This window comes from Capra hircus, chromosome 24, assembly GCF_001704415.2.
Source record: "Capra hircus breed San Clemente chromosome 24, ASM170441v1, whole genome shotgun sequence".
Classification (NCBI taxonomy): Eukaryota; Metazoa; Chordata; class Mammalia; order Artiodactyla; family Bovidae; genus Capra; species Capra hircus.
The window spans coordinates 14,107,813-14,123,354 of record NC_030831.1 but is presented as its reverse complement, the minus strand read 5'-3'; the positions used below and the strand labels follow the sequence as shown (position 1 = coordinate 14,123,354).

The following is a 15,542-nucleotide window of genomic DNA, read 5'->3' as shown; positions in this document are numbered from 1 at the left end:
AAAGTTTATTTACCTCGCAAAATGAGATTGTTAGGAAATAGGTGGCCCGCTACTGTCATCATACAATGGGTACCCACATAATTTTGTCTGCATTTCTACTTGAAGATGACAGGTTTTAAGGAAGTTCAGTTCAGTTCAGTTCAGTCGCTCAGTTGTGTCCAACACTCTGCGACCCCATGAATCGCAGCACGCCAGGCCTCCTTGTCCATCACCAACTCCCGGAGTTCACTCAGACTCACGTCCATCGAGTCAGTGATGCCATCCAGCCATCTCTTCCTCTGTCATCCCCTTCTCCTCCTGCCCCTAGTCCTTCCCAGCATCAAAGTCTTCTCCAGTGAGTCAACTGTTTGCATGAGGTGGCCAAAGTATTGGAGTTTCAGCTTCAACATCACTCCTCCCAGTGAACACTCAGGACTGATCTCCTTTAGAATGAACTGGTTGGATCTCCTTGCAGTCCAAGGGACTCTCAAGAGTCTTCTCCAACACCACAGTTCAAATGCAGAAGTACATGAGTGCTTTGTAGAATCTTCTTATTGCTGTAAAGAGAATTCAGAAGTGGCGCAAATCTTGGTCTTCTTGTCTTAATCTAAGTTTGTCCTTCATTTTGGAGATGACACTGTCATTTTTATTTTAGATGGACTTGCCCTTTGTATTAGAACTTTGGCTTGAGTGATTTTGAGAGCTGTTTGTTATGTGACCTTTATCACATGGCTGTAGCCATTGTATTTACTTGATAGTCAAGGGGACCGGAACAAAGCAATGGAGCCTGTATATCATGGTCATCTGTATTGCTCATTTAGAAAGGAGTTGCTGTGTAAATACAGGAAAAGATAATGAATATACTAACGTGACAGAGATAATAAAGACTTCAAAGGATTATTGTTGTTCAGTCACCAAGAACAGTCCAACTCTTCACGACCCCAAGGACTGCAGCATGCCTGGCTTCTCTGTTCCTCACCATCTCCGGGAATTTGCCCAAGTTCACATCCAGTGAATTGGTGATGCCATCCAACCATCTCATCCTCTGTCACCCTCTTCTCCTTCTGCCTTCAGTCTTTCCCAGCATCAGGGTCTTTTCCAATGAGTCAGCTGTTTGCATCAGATGGCCAAATTATTGGAGCTTCAGCTTCCACTTCAGTCCTTCCAAGGAGTATTCAGGGTTGACTTCCTTTAAGATTGACTGATTTGATCTCCTTCTTGCTTTCCAAGGGACTCCCAAGGTGATGGAGATAGTAAAGACTTCACTATTCCATACTGAGACTTTGCTACATACACACTAAGGTGATGGAAATGGTAAAGACTTTAAAGAGTTATTAATTTTTTTTAAATTTCATTTTAAATTTGTATGTGTCCTGTGGCTATAGAAGGACACATATGAATCCTGTGGCTTTCCTTGTTCAAGATTTACGAAGGCTTTCTTGAATTTTTGGTTTCTAACTCTTGTCAGGAACATAAAGTAAATGTAGTGTCATGGTCTCGTTTTTCATACTGCTTTACAGAAAATTCTAGGTTATGCAGCTCTGAGGACTTCTAGATCACCTGTTATTATCATGGTGCAGCATGGCACTGGGAAGTCAGTAGGAGAAGGTGCTTAACTTTTATCAGCCTTTAAAATATTTCTGTGTATAAGACTATATTGCATATGTCAGGGGCCAGTAAATATTTTTTAAGATACAGAATCTGGCATCAGTTTCTTTATAACTTCTGAAGGGAGCTAAGAGTAAGTTGTGAAGCAGTGATGAGCCAGGTAACATTATCCGCAGAAGTTGTTGTAAGAGGTTGTACCTGTTCTGGGACGTCAGAGAAGAAAGAAGTTTTTAGTGTTTAAGAGTTCCGGGAAGCGATGGAGTGTCCCTGTGTTTGAAGTGTGGGCAGAATCAGGAAGGGAGGAGGCGGGAAGGTATTTCAGGACAGTACTACAACATGAGCGAAAGCACAAAGTGGGGTAGGAGAGTCGAGCTGACTAGAGTATGAATGCATTCACTGGAGACAGTGGAAGTTGAACCAGAAACTTAGGGCCACAGAGAGTTGTTTTTAAATAGAGGGAACTGTTGGTGTTTTTGTTCATATCAGTGGGACATGATGAAGGTAGTTTAAAGAAGAAAACTTTAGGATGATTATATTGATCAAAAAAGTGTTTGTTTTTAGAGTTAGAGAAGCTGGGTAAAAGATATCTGCTGATTGATTCCAGACAGGGCTGCCTCGTAGTGTAGAACAATTAAAAGAAGTATTTTACAGGAAAAAAATGAACACGGCCTGGTGACTAAGTTAGCATAGGTGTTTGGAATGGGGGAATGTGACTTAGGCTTGGCGCTAGATCCACAGACCACAAATTAAACACAAAGTGCCAGTAGTAGTTTTAGGTAGAACCTGTGTTCGCTGGTTTGATTACAACCCCACCACTTTTTTCTTATTTTTCTTGTATTCAGGTGATCCAAACTGGAGCCCAAGTGCCTGAAATGTTGATAATGCCTTAAATTGAGATAGAAAAATCATTCATTTAGTGTGATAGTTTCAGTTTTACACATGTTCAATTATAAATGACAAGCAGTTTCTTGAAAAGGGGATCTACTGCTTGAAAACCAGGGTAGATGAATGTAAAAGCAGACCACCTTAAGTATTCTGTCCAGGCATGGAAGTGCTAACGGTATAGTGCAAACAAGACAGATAAACTCTCTGTTCTCATGAAGCTTACCTTCTAGGTGGTTGAATATTTCTTTCTAGACATAATGTAAAGGAAAATAATAAGCCCTGTGATTTGAGATTTGTGAACTACTGTCAGTTAAGGAGGTTAAGAAGTTTCATGTGCTTTTTAAAAGGTCAAACAGTGTGAGAGAGTAAGGTTAGTAGAAAGAATTCTGGCCTTGGAGTCCAGAATCCCGGATTCTGATTTCAACTCTTCAGTGAACTAATTGTATCACTGTGGGCAAGATACAACCACCTCTAAGTTTTACTGTTGATAAAACAAGCAAGTTTCAAACTACATCATGATCCATTTGAAATCAATTTTAAGGCTCACAGTCTAGCTTGTGTTATTTAAAGAAAAATGAAATAGAACAATAACATATTAACATATTATTCATAGAATATTGCTTTGTGAAACTTTTTTCAGCGTTATGCGTCTGTATGCACACATGGGCTCTGTGCGCACACATGGGCTCTGTGCAACAAGTAATGATATAAAATTCATGTCAGTATGGCTTGTTCCAGTAATATTTGAATTAGACAACCTCTAAAATCTAATCCAGGTCATTGTTTATATAATTATATGAATTATATCAGCAGTGTCGGTTTAAGAAGAAATTTATTTTTTTAAATCTCTAAAATCACAGTTTTATGATGGAAACATTGAACATTTTATATGGATTTTAAGAAATGAAGAAATTGGGTGGGAAAGGGAAAATTAATACATTGATCTTTCAGAGTTGTGTTAATGAGAAAAGCTTCAGAGTTTTGTTTTTTTTTTCCAGAATAAGAGAGCCTTATGTAATACCAAAAATATTACATAAATTTAAAAAATATTTTTGTTCATGAGTTACTTGGTAGATTTGAGAGCTTATATGATTTCTGAAGATGTTAATGCTCTGTCTACCTCATAAAGAATTAGGAGAAAATGCTCATTTTGATCCCAAAATTTTTAGAAAATCTAGGATATTTTACAAATTAAGGCATTCTTTTACTAATTTATCTTCTACAGAAGGTTTTATGTGTTGTCCCTTAATTTTCAGATTTTAAAAGAGTGATGATAAAATGTTTCATTACTCATTATTTTTGCAAATGTGAATATTTTAATAGAAAGGCATAAATAAAATGAATCTGTGTTTCATTTCACACTTATATGAATGACTTAACCTATTTTTAAGGTATGTGATAGTGGAATGTGAAGATCAAGATACTCAGCAGAGAGACCCAAAGACCCATGAAATGTACTTGAATGTTATGAGACGGTTCAGCCAAGCATTGTTGAAGGTAACCATTTAATGTATGGATTGGCATATACAGTCCATGGGCCCTATCTGGCCCATTGCCTGTTTTATTGTGGTCTATGAGCTAAATATGGTATGGTCTATGAGCTAAACATGGGAAATAGGTGGGGAAACAGTGGAAACAATGTCAGACTTTGTTTTGGGGGGCTCCAAAATCACTGCAAATGGTGATTGCAGCCATGAAATTAAAAGACGCTTACTCCTTGGAAGAAAAGTTATGACTAACCTAGGTAGCATATTGAAAAGCAGAGATATTGCTTTGCCAACAAAGGTCCGTCTAGTCAAGGCTATGGTTTTTCCAGTAGTTACATATGGATGTGAGAGTTGCACTATGAAGAAGGCTGAGCGGTGACGAATTGATGCTTTTGAAGTGTGGTGTTGGAGAAGACTCTTGAGAGTCCCTTGGACTACAAGGAGATCCAACCAGTCCATTCTGAAGGAGATCAGCCCTGGGTGTTCTTTGGAAGAAATGATGCTGAAGCTGAAACACCAGTACTTCGGCCACCTCACGTGAAGAGTTGACTCATTGGAGAAGACCTTGATGCTGGGAGGGATTGGGGGCAGGAGGAAAAGGGAACAACAGAGGATGAGATGGCTGGATTGCATCACCGACTCGATGGACATGAGTTTGAGTGAACTCTGGGAGTTGGTGATGGACAGGGAGGCCTGGCGTGCTGCGATTCATGGGGTCACAGAGAGACAGACATGACTGAGCGACTGAGCTGAGCTAAACTGAACTGATGAGCTAAACATTGCTTTTTATTTTTAAATAATTGGGAAAAGTCACAAGAAGAGTAATACTTTGCGACACATAAAAATTATGTCAAATTCACAAGTCAGTCTTCATAAGTAATATTTTATTGAGACATAGTTATGCTCATTTGCTTTCATATTGTTTGTGACCACTTTGACTACAATAGGAGTAAATAGCCAGAATGGAAACTCTGTAGTCAACAACACCTAAATTAGTTAATCCTTGGCCCTTTATAGAAAGTTTGTTGACCCCTAAGTTAATGAAAAAAACCTGTTGCTGGAACAAAAAGAAACCCAAATCTTTACTCTTTTGTTTCACTCTCTGTTTTCAGTTTTTATTTTTAAGACTACGCTTTAACCTCTGAGCCACCAGGGAAGCCCTAAGACTAGGTATATTTACATAAATCTGGCAGTGGTCATATTGCAGATACTTTACATGACTTCTGTTTTTGCTTTTACATTTTCTAGAGATCTGTAGGTGTTTTTTACCTGGTATTCTTGTGATTGTTAAGGCAGTGTCTCAGTTCAGCCAGCAGAGGGTGCATGGGCCATGAAAAAAAATTGTCACAACAGTTCCTGATTTGCTGTAGAAATATTTCGCTTCATAGCATCTTTATCTGCTGTTTCATGTTCCATGTAAATTGTCTTGAAATTTAAATCACATCTTATTGAACTCTTTGAGAATAAACTTTTTTTATAGTTCTCAGAGCCAGTAGATTTGCTATATCTAAACTGATTGGAAAATAAGCAGTTGGTCCTCTCTTTTAATCTCAGTTCTGTCACTTATAGCCTTTGTCATCCTCTGAGGCAATTAGGTCTCTCTTAGAATAAATTTCAGTCTTTTAAATGAAGATACATAATTGCCAGGCTGCTTCTATCAGTGTAATGGAGAAATTAAATGAGAAATTGTTATTTTATAATATTTTATGAACTGAGAATTACTACATTAAGACTTCATAGCATTGGTTTTATGGCTTTTATTTTACTAAGCTAGCATATTATATTGCTATTTGAGAACTTTCTTTTAAGGATTTAATTTGTTCCTTGAAGATAATATTGTTTCTACTATATGCCCAGAACATTTTTGAAGGAATTATAAGAGTCCAGATATTTATTGAATCAGTCAGTGAATACACTTTGGGTCAGTAAATTTTGTCTTGTCACACATTTGCATGTGGGAAAAAACATGCAATTTGACGACTCAAATATTTTATTTTATTTTATTTTTTTAATTTTTTTTTTTCAACTCAAATATTTTAAACTGTGGAAAATCCTGAAAGAGATGGGAACACCAGACCACCTAACCTGCCTCTTGAGAAATCTGTATGCAGGCCAGGAAGCAACAGTTGGAACTGGACATGGAACAACAGACTGGTTCCAAATAGGAAAAGGAGTACATCAAGGCTGTATATTGTCACCCTGCTAATTTACCTTATATGCAGAGTACATCATGAGAAACGCTGGACTGGAAGAAACACAAGCTGGAATCAAGATTGCCAGGAGAAATATCAATAACCTCAGATATGCAGATGACACCACCCTTATGGCAGAAAGTGAAGAGGAACTCAAAAGCCTCTTGATGAAAGTAAAAGAGGAGAGTGAAAAAGTTGACTTAAAGCTCAACATTCAGAAAACGAAGATCATGGCATCCGGTCCCATCACTCCATGGGAAATAGATGGGGAAACAGTGGAAACAGTGGCAGACTTTATTTTTTGGGGCTCCAGAATCACTGCAGATGGTGATTGCAGCCATGAAATTAAAAGACGCTTACTCCTTGGAAGAAAAGTTATGAGCAACCTAGATAGTATATTCAAAAGCAGAGACATTACTTTGCCGACTAAGGTCCGTCTAGTCAAGGCTATGGTTTTTCCAGTGGTCATGTATGGATGTGAAATTTGGACTGTGAAGAAGGCAGAGCGCCAAAGAATTGATGCTTTCGAAGTGTGGTGTTGGAGAAGACTCTTGAGAGTCCCTTGGACTGCAAGGAGATCCAACAAGTCCATTCTGAAGGAGATCAACCCTGGGATTTCTTTGGAAGGAATGATGCTAAAGCTGAAACTCCAGTACTTTGGCCACCTCATGCGAAAAGTTCACTCATTGGAGAAGACCTTGATGCTGGGAGAGATTGGGGGCAGGAGGAGAAGGGGATGACCGAGGATGAGATGGCTGGATGGCATCACTGACTCGATGGACACGACTCTGAGTGAACTCCGGGAGTTGGTCATGGACAGGGAGGCCTGGCGTGCTGCGATTCATGGGGTCGCAAAGAGTCGGACACGACTGAGCGACTGAACTGAACTGAAGATAACAGGCTTCTCATTATCTCTGAATCAAGATTTTTTTCAGTTTTACTTTGTGTTGAAGTTTGTAGTTATTAAATAATAAATAAAGGTCACCCATGCTATTGAAGAAACTGATCATTATGCTATATAAAATTAACTTTTCTTTCCTTTGAATTCCTTCAGGGTGATAAGTCTGTCAGAGTTATGCGTTCTCTGCTGGCTGCACAACAGACTTTTGTAGATCGGCTGGTGCACCTAATGAAGGCAGTGCAGCGTGAAAGTGGAAATCGTAAGAAAAAGGTAAACCTTCTGGCTTTGCTTTCTGTTTATGCTTAGAGGTGGTGGTTTAGTCACTAAGTCATATCCGACTCTTTGTGATCCCATGGATTGTAGCCTGCCAGTCTCCTCTGTCCATGGGATTTCCCAGGCAAGAATACTGAAGTAGGTTGCCATTTCCTTCTCTTGCAGATCTTTCAGACCCAGGGATCAAACCTGGGTCTCTTGCATTGCAGGCAGATTAACAACATTAATCTCACTGTACACCTTCACCAGAACTCTTAGGTGACCAGTAGATCTCAACAGTGGGCTTAAAATATTCAGGAAATCATGTTGTAAAAGATGTGTTACCATGTAGGCTTTGTTCTTCATTTAAGAGCAAGCAGTTGATTTAGCGTAACTCTTAAGGGCCTTAGGATTTTTGAAATGGTAGATAAGTGTTGGCTTCAACTTCAGCCCCTAACCAGAGCATCAGCCTGCCCTTTGAAGCTTTGAAGCCAGGCATTGACTTCTCCTTTTGAGCTATGAAAGCCCTAGATGGCATTCTTCCAATAAAAGGCTGTGTCATCTGCAGTGAAAAATCCGTTGTTTAGTGTAGTAGCAAGTTCTGTTAATTATTTTTGCCAGATTCTGTGGATAACCTTGCTGCATCTTCTACATTTGCACTTGCTGCTTCATCTTGCATTTTCATGCTACAGAGATGACTTCTTTCCTTAAACCTCATGAGCCAACCTCTGCTAGCTTCAAATTTTTCTTCTGCAGTTTTCTCACCACTTTCAGCCTTCACAGCCTTGTATTTGCCACATACTGCAGAACACATATTGTTTTGCCTGTGTTTTAAATCAGACAGTCCCAAATGTAGTGTTAACATTGGCTAAAACTCTTTTCAGACATTTTTTTCATGATGATAATAAAAGACAAACTTAGTTTTTATTTACATAGTTTTAATAGAAACATGCCCCCACATTTTAGTGCAAGGCCAAGATGATGCTCCACCACCACTGTTTGTGTTATTACCAGGAATAATGAAATAGCTACAGTTAATAATTTAAAATCACATGTAATGCTTTTCCATCCCTCATAATGAAGTTGGGAGGGACTTGTCTTGGTGAGTCCAACAGTGGTAAATGTGTCACAAGGGAATCCATGAGTTAGGTTTCAGATGGTAAAACAGATACTAATATTGTTGCTACCTTCTTTCCTTTGCTGATATCATTTAGGAAAAATTCTCTTGATTGATGTCTTTGAATCTAGATGTTTGAGTTCTAATAAAAATACATTAATTCCACATTTAAAAACAGATTAAAGCTTTTATTTTGAATGTTAAATATTCTCTTTTACTTTATAATTCTTTAGATTATATATTCTGTAAAAATATATTGCATGTCTACTGTGTGCCAAGCGCTCTTTCTAGAGTCTGGGATACAATGGTGAATATAAAAATCCCTACCCTTTATAATGTAAGGAGCTTACATTCCTGTTGGAGGGAAAAGTTAGCAAAATAAATAAAATATATTATATGCTATATAGTGTCTTATGCTATTGAGGAAAATAAAGCAGGAAAGGGGAATAGGTAGTGCCCGGTTCAAGTATTAAGGCAGTGTTTCATTTCTCAATGGAATGATCATGAAGGTCTCACTAAGAGTTGACATTTGGACAAAAACCTGAAGCAAGTTGGGGAGCACACCATGGGAATATCTAGAGAAGACTGTTTCAGCAAGAGGAACGGCAAGCACAAAGGCCCTGATGTGGGAGCATGTGTGACATGTTTGAGAAATAGGAAGAAGTGCAGTGTATTTAGTTAAGTTTTCTCCCCATGAAAACAAGCTTACCTATTTAAAGAATGCTAGACTCACAAGGTTTCCCAAGTGGTGCAAGTGGTAAAGAATCTGCCTGCTAATGCAGGAGATGCAAGGAAGGTGGGTTCCCTGGACAGAGCAGCCTGGTGGGCTACAGTCCATGAGGTTGCAAAGAGTCGGACAGACTGAGCATGCATGCATGCGCGCACACACACACTCTCAATCTCTCTCTCTCACAGCTTTCCAAGAAAATAGATTGTCCTTTTGAAACTGAATAGGTGGGCTTGGTCTAAACATTATAGATGCTGCTAAGTGAGAAGACTGTTTCATCATGACTTGAACTGCTCAGTTTCTGAAATCTTGGCTTAATGCAGTATGTATGTGAGCTAAAGAAAATGAGTAAATGATTATAAGAGTTTGAGCAAGCTCTGGGAGTTGGTGATGGATATGGAAGCCTAGCGTGTTGCAGTCCATGGGGTCACAGAGTCGGACGCAACTGAACTGAACCTGATATCTTAGTAAAAGTTTCATCAGATAGAATCAATGAATAGTAAAATATAGGGTTCAAGTTCCTCCAAGTAAATTGAGTTTACTTTTTAAACCCAAAATACACAGTGAAACAGCTAATAAAATTCTTGCTTAATATCTGGTCATGTGATATTAAGCTTCAAACAACATTAGTCTCTTTGTGACTTCATAAGTCCTTTTAAAGCAGAAATTATATCTTTAAGTCCAGCCTGAGAATATCCCTGATTCTCAGTTGCAGCAAGAGAAGCATACTCCCTGACCTCTGAGAGTCCAGCATTTCATAGGTCAGGGGATCGTGCCTTACAAAGTGTGCTGCTGTTATTGTCAGGTGGATTATAAGTGCTTTTCTCTCACATATACTAACTCCTTTATGTTATGTTACTTCACATAGACTTTGATAGTGCTTTGCAGATATTTTAACGTTAATGTTATCGGTCTTTTACATCCTTACCATATGCTTTAAAAGTCACTTTTCCGTTGTAACCTAATTAGTACTTTATAACTTGTTCTCCTAGAATGAGAGACTACAGGCATTGCTTGGAGACAATGAAAAGATGAACTTGTCTGATGTGGAACTCATCCCACTGCCTTTAGAACCTCAGGTGAAAATTAGAGGAATAATTCCAGAAACAGCTACATTGTTTAAGGTAATTGTGGTGGATCTTTTATATCTATGACTGGAGCTGATTCTTTAAAGCTGTATCAGAGACTCTACTTTTGGGAAAAAAATGCCTTTTATTTATCTGTGTTTTAAGATCTTTCTGTAATACCTGTGGATATTTTTATGTGAAATGTATGAAGTATTTTTATATCACTGGGTTTTTAAATATTTAATTCTTTGAACTATTTATTAATCAGAGCCACACCTGTCTTTTCCCATGTAAGCTTAAAAAATAAATTGAATTGCACACTTAGGCATTTACTTTATAAGTTCCTGTGGTTAGATAAGAATTCCAGTTACCCTTTTATAAAACTTTTCAATTTGGTATCTGTTCCTATGACTTAAATATTTTCTTATCTTTTTAAGTGGTAATTCTCTTTAGTCCATAACAGCATGTACCTGGCTTTCTTTTGGCTGGCCACCACTTGGATAGTTAGAAAGGACTGGAGGCAGCTGCCTTCTCTAAGCAGACCAAAGGGCTGAGATCATTCCTTGTGAAGCTTCATTGAGACATGATGTTGTAGGTTGTCTGATTCTAGGGTTGGAAAAGGGGGAAGTTGCATTGGAATATTACTTTCTATTGGGTAAGAAAGGCCTCATAGATCTCTCCTTTGGATATATTTTAAAAAGGGTATGATTACAATAAGAAATAGTTCAGATGTTTTTTAAGGGTGTGATTTGAAAGGCAGCCTTTAGCAGCCCAGCATGCACAACTGCAGTATGTTTCAAAAAGCAGTACTTTAACCTTACTGCATCTTATGGACTGATAGTGTCTGTTCTTCTAAAAATTATTCTATTGCATCAGTTTTTAAATGTTGTTTGCAACCTGTTTAATTGGTTTTAAGACGCATTGAGTTATAAACCTGCAATTAAAAAAATGCTGGTTATAGGAGAGAGAATGCAAGTATTTCTTAGTTCATGCTGCTAAGTTACTTCAGTCGTGTTCGACTCTGTGCGACCCCATAGACGGCAGCCCACCAGGGTCCCCCATCCCTGGGATTCTCCAGGCAAGAACACTGGAGTGGGTTGCCATTTCCTTCTCCAATGCAGGAAAGTGAAAAGCGAAAGTGAAGTCACTCAGTCATGTCCGACTCTTAGCGACCCCATGGACTGCAGCCTACCAGGCTCCTCCGTCCATGGGATTTTCCAGGCAAAAGTACTGGAGTGGGCTGCCATTGCCTTCTCCAGTAGAACTCCCAAATAAGATCTGCTTCTAATATTCTCATTCCCTTTAGGACTAACCAAGAACAGCGTTTTATCATTTTTTAGCAAACAGGATGAAAAAGAATGTTTAAGACATAGAGCCGGAGTTGTAAAAGTGCAGTATGAGAATCTGTCATCATTGTTAGGTAGATTCTGGATCCATTTTTTTTCCTTAAATAATTTTATAATTATGTCATATATACAAAGTATAGATGGTCAGTAAGATATCATGGGATATCTTTTTAATCCTAATGTTCAATTCTGAATTTTTTCTTCTAGCCTTTATTAAATAAGTGGACATTCTTGAAAATTCTGAATTGGAGTTTAGGACTAATGGTTCTAAGGCATTTACTGCATAACTCTAGGATTATAATTCTTAACCATTTGGGGGTCATGAGTTTAAGAGTCCAATGAAAGTGATGGATTGGATATTTTAGAAAGTTACCCGTAATGCTTGTACATACACTGAAATGTCTACACAGAGTTGTAGCAAAATCCGTGAATTCTTGTTGCCCTTCTATGAACTCCTTAGAGCTGAAAAGGTTATGGACTTAGTTTTCAATATTTTTAGACAGTATTTTGTTAGACCCTAGCTTAAGAACAAAAGCTAGATCTCTGTGGGGAGTGAGCCCCTTAAGGCACTGAGATTAGTGCCCTAGTTATCCTTAGATTGTCATATGTTTACACTAGATTTCAGATGTACTCTAAATTTCAAAATCAGGTCCAAATCGGAATAGGGAAGTTGCAACAAAGAACATCTTGCTTATCATTTATCTTTAGGAATTTTGCTTCCAGTTGTTTTCTTGAGCGTTTGTGAGTAGGGTACAGGGATAAAATATATTTACCCTGAGGTGATCAAAGGATACTACAACTATTTGAAGTTTTAATTCACTAGAGGTTGTAGTTTCTAGACTTAAATTCTTTGAAGGATTTTTGATGCCTTTCCCCTGCATTTTATAGTGAAGTTTTCAAACATACAGCAAAGTTGAAAGGCTTTCACAGTAAACAACTATGCACTCACTTCTTCAATTCTGTTAGTAACATTTTACTGTACTTTTTTTGTCACACACCTGTTCATCCCTCTATCTGATACTTTTTATGCTATTATTTCTCATGGTCTATAGAAACTAATATTATTTGATTTGTCAGACTCATTTGTTTTCTTTAGATTATTACAGGTTTCTCTATATTTCCATCTTATATAATTTGAAAATAATATTTTTATTTCCAGAGTGCTCTTATGCCTGCACAGTTATTCTTTAAGACTGAAGATGGAGGCAAATATCCAGTTATATTTAAGCATGGGGATGATTTACGCCAAGATCAACTTATTCTCCAAATCATTTCACTCATGGACAAGGTGAGGATAATCTTATGTTGGTAGGGAACATGTTTTCATTTCAGAAATCGATGGTTTAGTGGATATGCTATGCATGGATACAGAATTACATGTACCCAGAGTTATATAACATTCAGGTACAATCCTGGAGAGCTGAACAGTCTCCACTTGATCTTGAACAAATGTAGTTGTTATTGTATTATTGTAGATGGCTCTTAAGATGAGTATAAAATGAAACTGCATGTGTTCCTTTTTATAAAAACTTTTTCACAGTTCTTTCAGTGTTGGATTTAGTAATTTTCTTCCTCTTAGTCAATTAAATCTTCTTTCTTAAATCCTGTTTCTGTCCATGGATTTTAAAGAAACATATTTGTTTTCATTTCCTTATTTGGAGTCATAAAATACTTCATGGCCAGTAAGGCCTGCATAAATCCTTAGGAGGAACCCTCTGTCAGTGAAAACTGACAGTGATTTAGAAAAAGATAAAGAGATGTATTAAACTGCTATAATACTTACTACAAAACTGTTTCATAACATTCTTTTCATTTGTTTAATATAACTTTTGATCTTAGCTTCTACGAAAAGAAAATCTGGATTTGAAGTTGACGCCCTACAAAGTATTAGCCACTAGTACAAAGCATGGTAAGTTTATTTTTCAACAATTATTTATTCAGTGTTCAATGAGTATATTTTTCCTTTTTAAATTGGAAGTTGTTAAGCACATTAGGGATTGAACTCATTTGTAACACTGAAGACTAGTCAGGCCTTCCTGGCGACCTGTCTACCCTTCCTCTCTCCCTTTTTATACCTCTTGAAATCATTAAACAGCGTATTTGGGGAAAAAATGAGAACCTTTATGATATATTTCTTTGGATTCAAAACTGTTTCCAAACCACAGTAGTTTTCTTCTGTGGTGATTTGTATCTGAAATCATAATTGTTTTTGTTATTGTTCAGTTACTAAGTCATGTTCAACTCTTTGTGACCTAATTCACTGCAACATACCAGGCTCCTTCCTCAGTCCTCCACTAGGTCCTGGAGTTTGCTTAGATTTGTGTCTGTTGAGTCTGTGATGCTATCTAACCATCTCATCCTCTGCTGCACCCTTCCCCTTTTGCTTTCAATCTTTTCCTAGCATCAGTGTCTTTTCCAGTGAGCTGGCTCTTCACATGAAGTAGCCAAAGTATTGGAGCTTCAGCTTCAGCATCAGTCCTTCCAATGAATATTCAGGGTTGATTTCCATTAGGATTGACTGGTTTGATCTCTCTACAGTAAAAGGGATTCTCAGGAATCTTCTCCCACACCAAAATTCGTTCTTTGGAACTCAGCCTTCTTTGTGGTCCATCACATCCCTACATGACTACTGGAAAAACCATAGCTTTGTCTATATAGACCTTTGTCTTTGATGTCTCTGCTTTTTATTACGCTGTCTAGATTTGTCATAACTTTCCTTCCAAACAGCAAACAACTTTTAATTTCATGGGTGTAGTCACCGTCTGCAGTGATTTTGGAGCACAAGAAAATAAAAACTGTCACTGCTTCAACTTTTTCCCTTTCTATTTACCATGATGTGATAGGACCAGATGCCATGATCTTAGTTATTTGAGTGTTGAGTTTCAAGCTACTTTTTTCACTCTCTTTAACCCTAATCAAGAGGCTCTTTAGTTCCTCCTCACTTTCTGCCTTTACAGTTGTATCATCTGCATATCTGAGGCTGTTGATATGTCTTCTGGCAATCTTGATTCCGACTTGAGACTCATCCAGCTTGGCATTTCATGTGATGTACTCTGCATATAATCATTGTTGAGAGTTACTAAAACCTAGAGAGGCTTTGTATTGTGCCGTGCTTATGCAAACCACTCATCAGATGATATTGCTTTTATTCATTGATTTTTTTTTTTAATATCTATGTCTAACTCTTTCTGCGATTGAGTAACCTGTGGAAGTTTGGCGGAAGATTCCCTCAGAATGCTTGCCTAATGTGTATTGTAACCTTTATAATCTTGTTACTCTTAGAGCTTCTTACCCTTAGATTAGGTACTTTGGAGAAACAAGTACTTGTTTTATTTTAGACTTTCTGCCCTTCTCCTTGTTACTTCCAAATCTTTCTGGCAGTTTCATTTCTTATATGTTCTATTACTATCCTACATAAATTGATTTACTTAGCTTTTATTTGCTCCTGGGACTGAGACAAAAGCATTTGCTTAGTTTACAAGTTCTTGAGTGGTATAACATACCTCCATACCTCTCTGTTACACCTCTTTTTTCCACTCTCCTTGCTTCTTAGACTTTAGCCACACCATCCACCTTCCATTTTTGCAAATGTACCATGCTCTTTTGAGCCTTATATTATTGTTATCTTTAATATTCTTTCTGCCTTATTTATGCATCTTATTATCCTTCAAAACACAGTTCAGATGTCAGAGGCCCTCTGATCCGTATTGTAATATAGGTCTCCCTTTACTGTTCCTTTTCATAGTGTCCTTTCATTCATAGCATTTATTCCAATAAAATTTGCAAACTTGTGAGATATTTGAAAGCAGGTCAAAGCGCTGTTTTTGCTTACCTGCAAAATTCTTGCTACCTAGTAGAAAAACTACAAATATATGTTAAATGCATTGATGCAGACTGTTCGGTATTTATCATATGGGAATAAATGAGATGTTTCTTACTCTAAAGTAATGCACAGTCTCCTAATATGCATGCAGATAATTA

General features: G+C 37.7%; 1 protein-coding gene across 4 annotated transcripts in view; it reads left to right on the top strand.

Annotated features, from left to right (window-relative positions):
* PIK3C3 (phosphatidylinositol 3-kinase catalytic subunit type 3) overlaps positions 1–15,542 on the top strand; it is a 159,844-nt gene that overhangs the window by 94,405 nt on the left and 49,897 nt on the right. For all 4 annotated transcript variants that reach the window (XR_001917180.1, XM_005696968.3, XM_005696969.3 and 1 more), the window contains 5 exons: positions 3,864–3,969; positions 7,206–7,322; positions 10,141–10,272; positions 12,721–12,849; positions 13,401–13,470. Coding sequence is in view for 3 of the 4 variants with exons in the window: in XM_005696968.3 (XP_005697025.1) it covers positions 3,864–3,969; positions 7,206–7,322; positions 10,141–10,272; positions 12,721–12,849; positions 13,401–13,470 (554 nt within the window). In the remaining variant the exon portion in view is untranslated. The remainder of the gene's footprint in view (positions 1–3,863; positions 3,970–7,205; positions 7,323–10,140; positions 10,273–12,720; positions 12,850–13,400; positions 13,471–15,542) is intronic.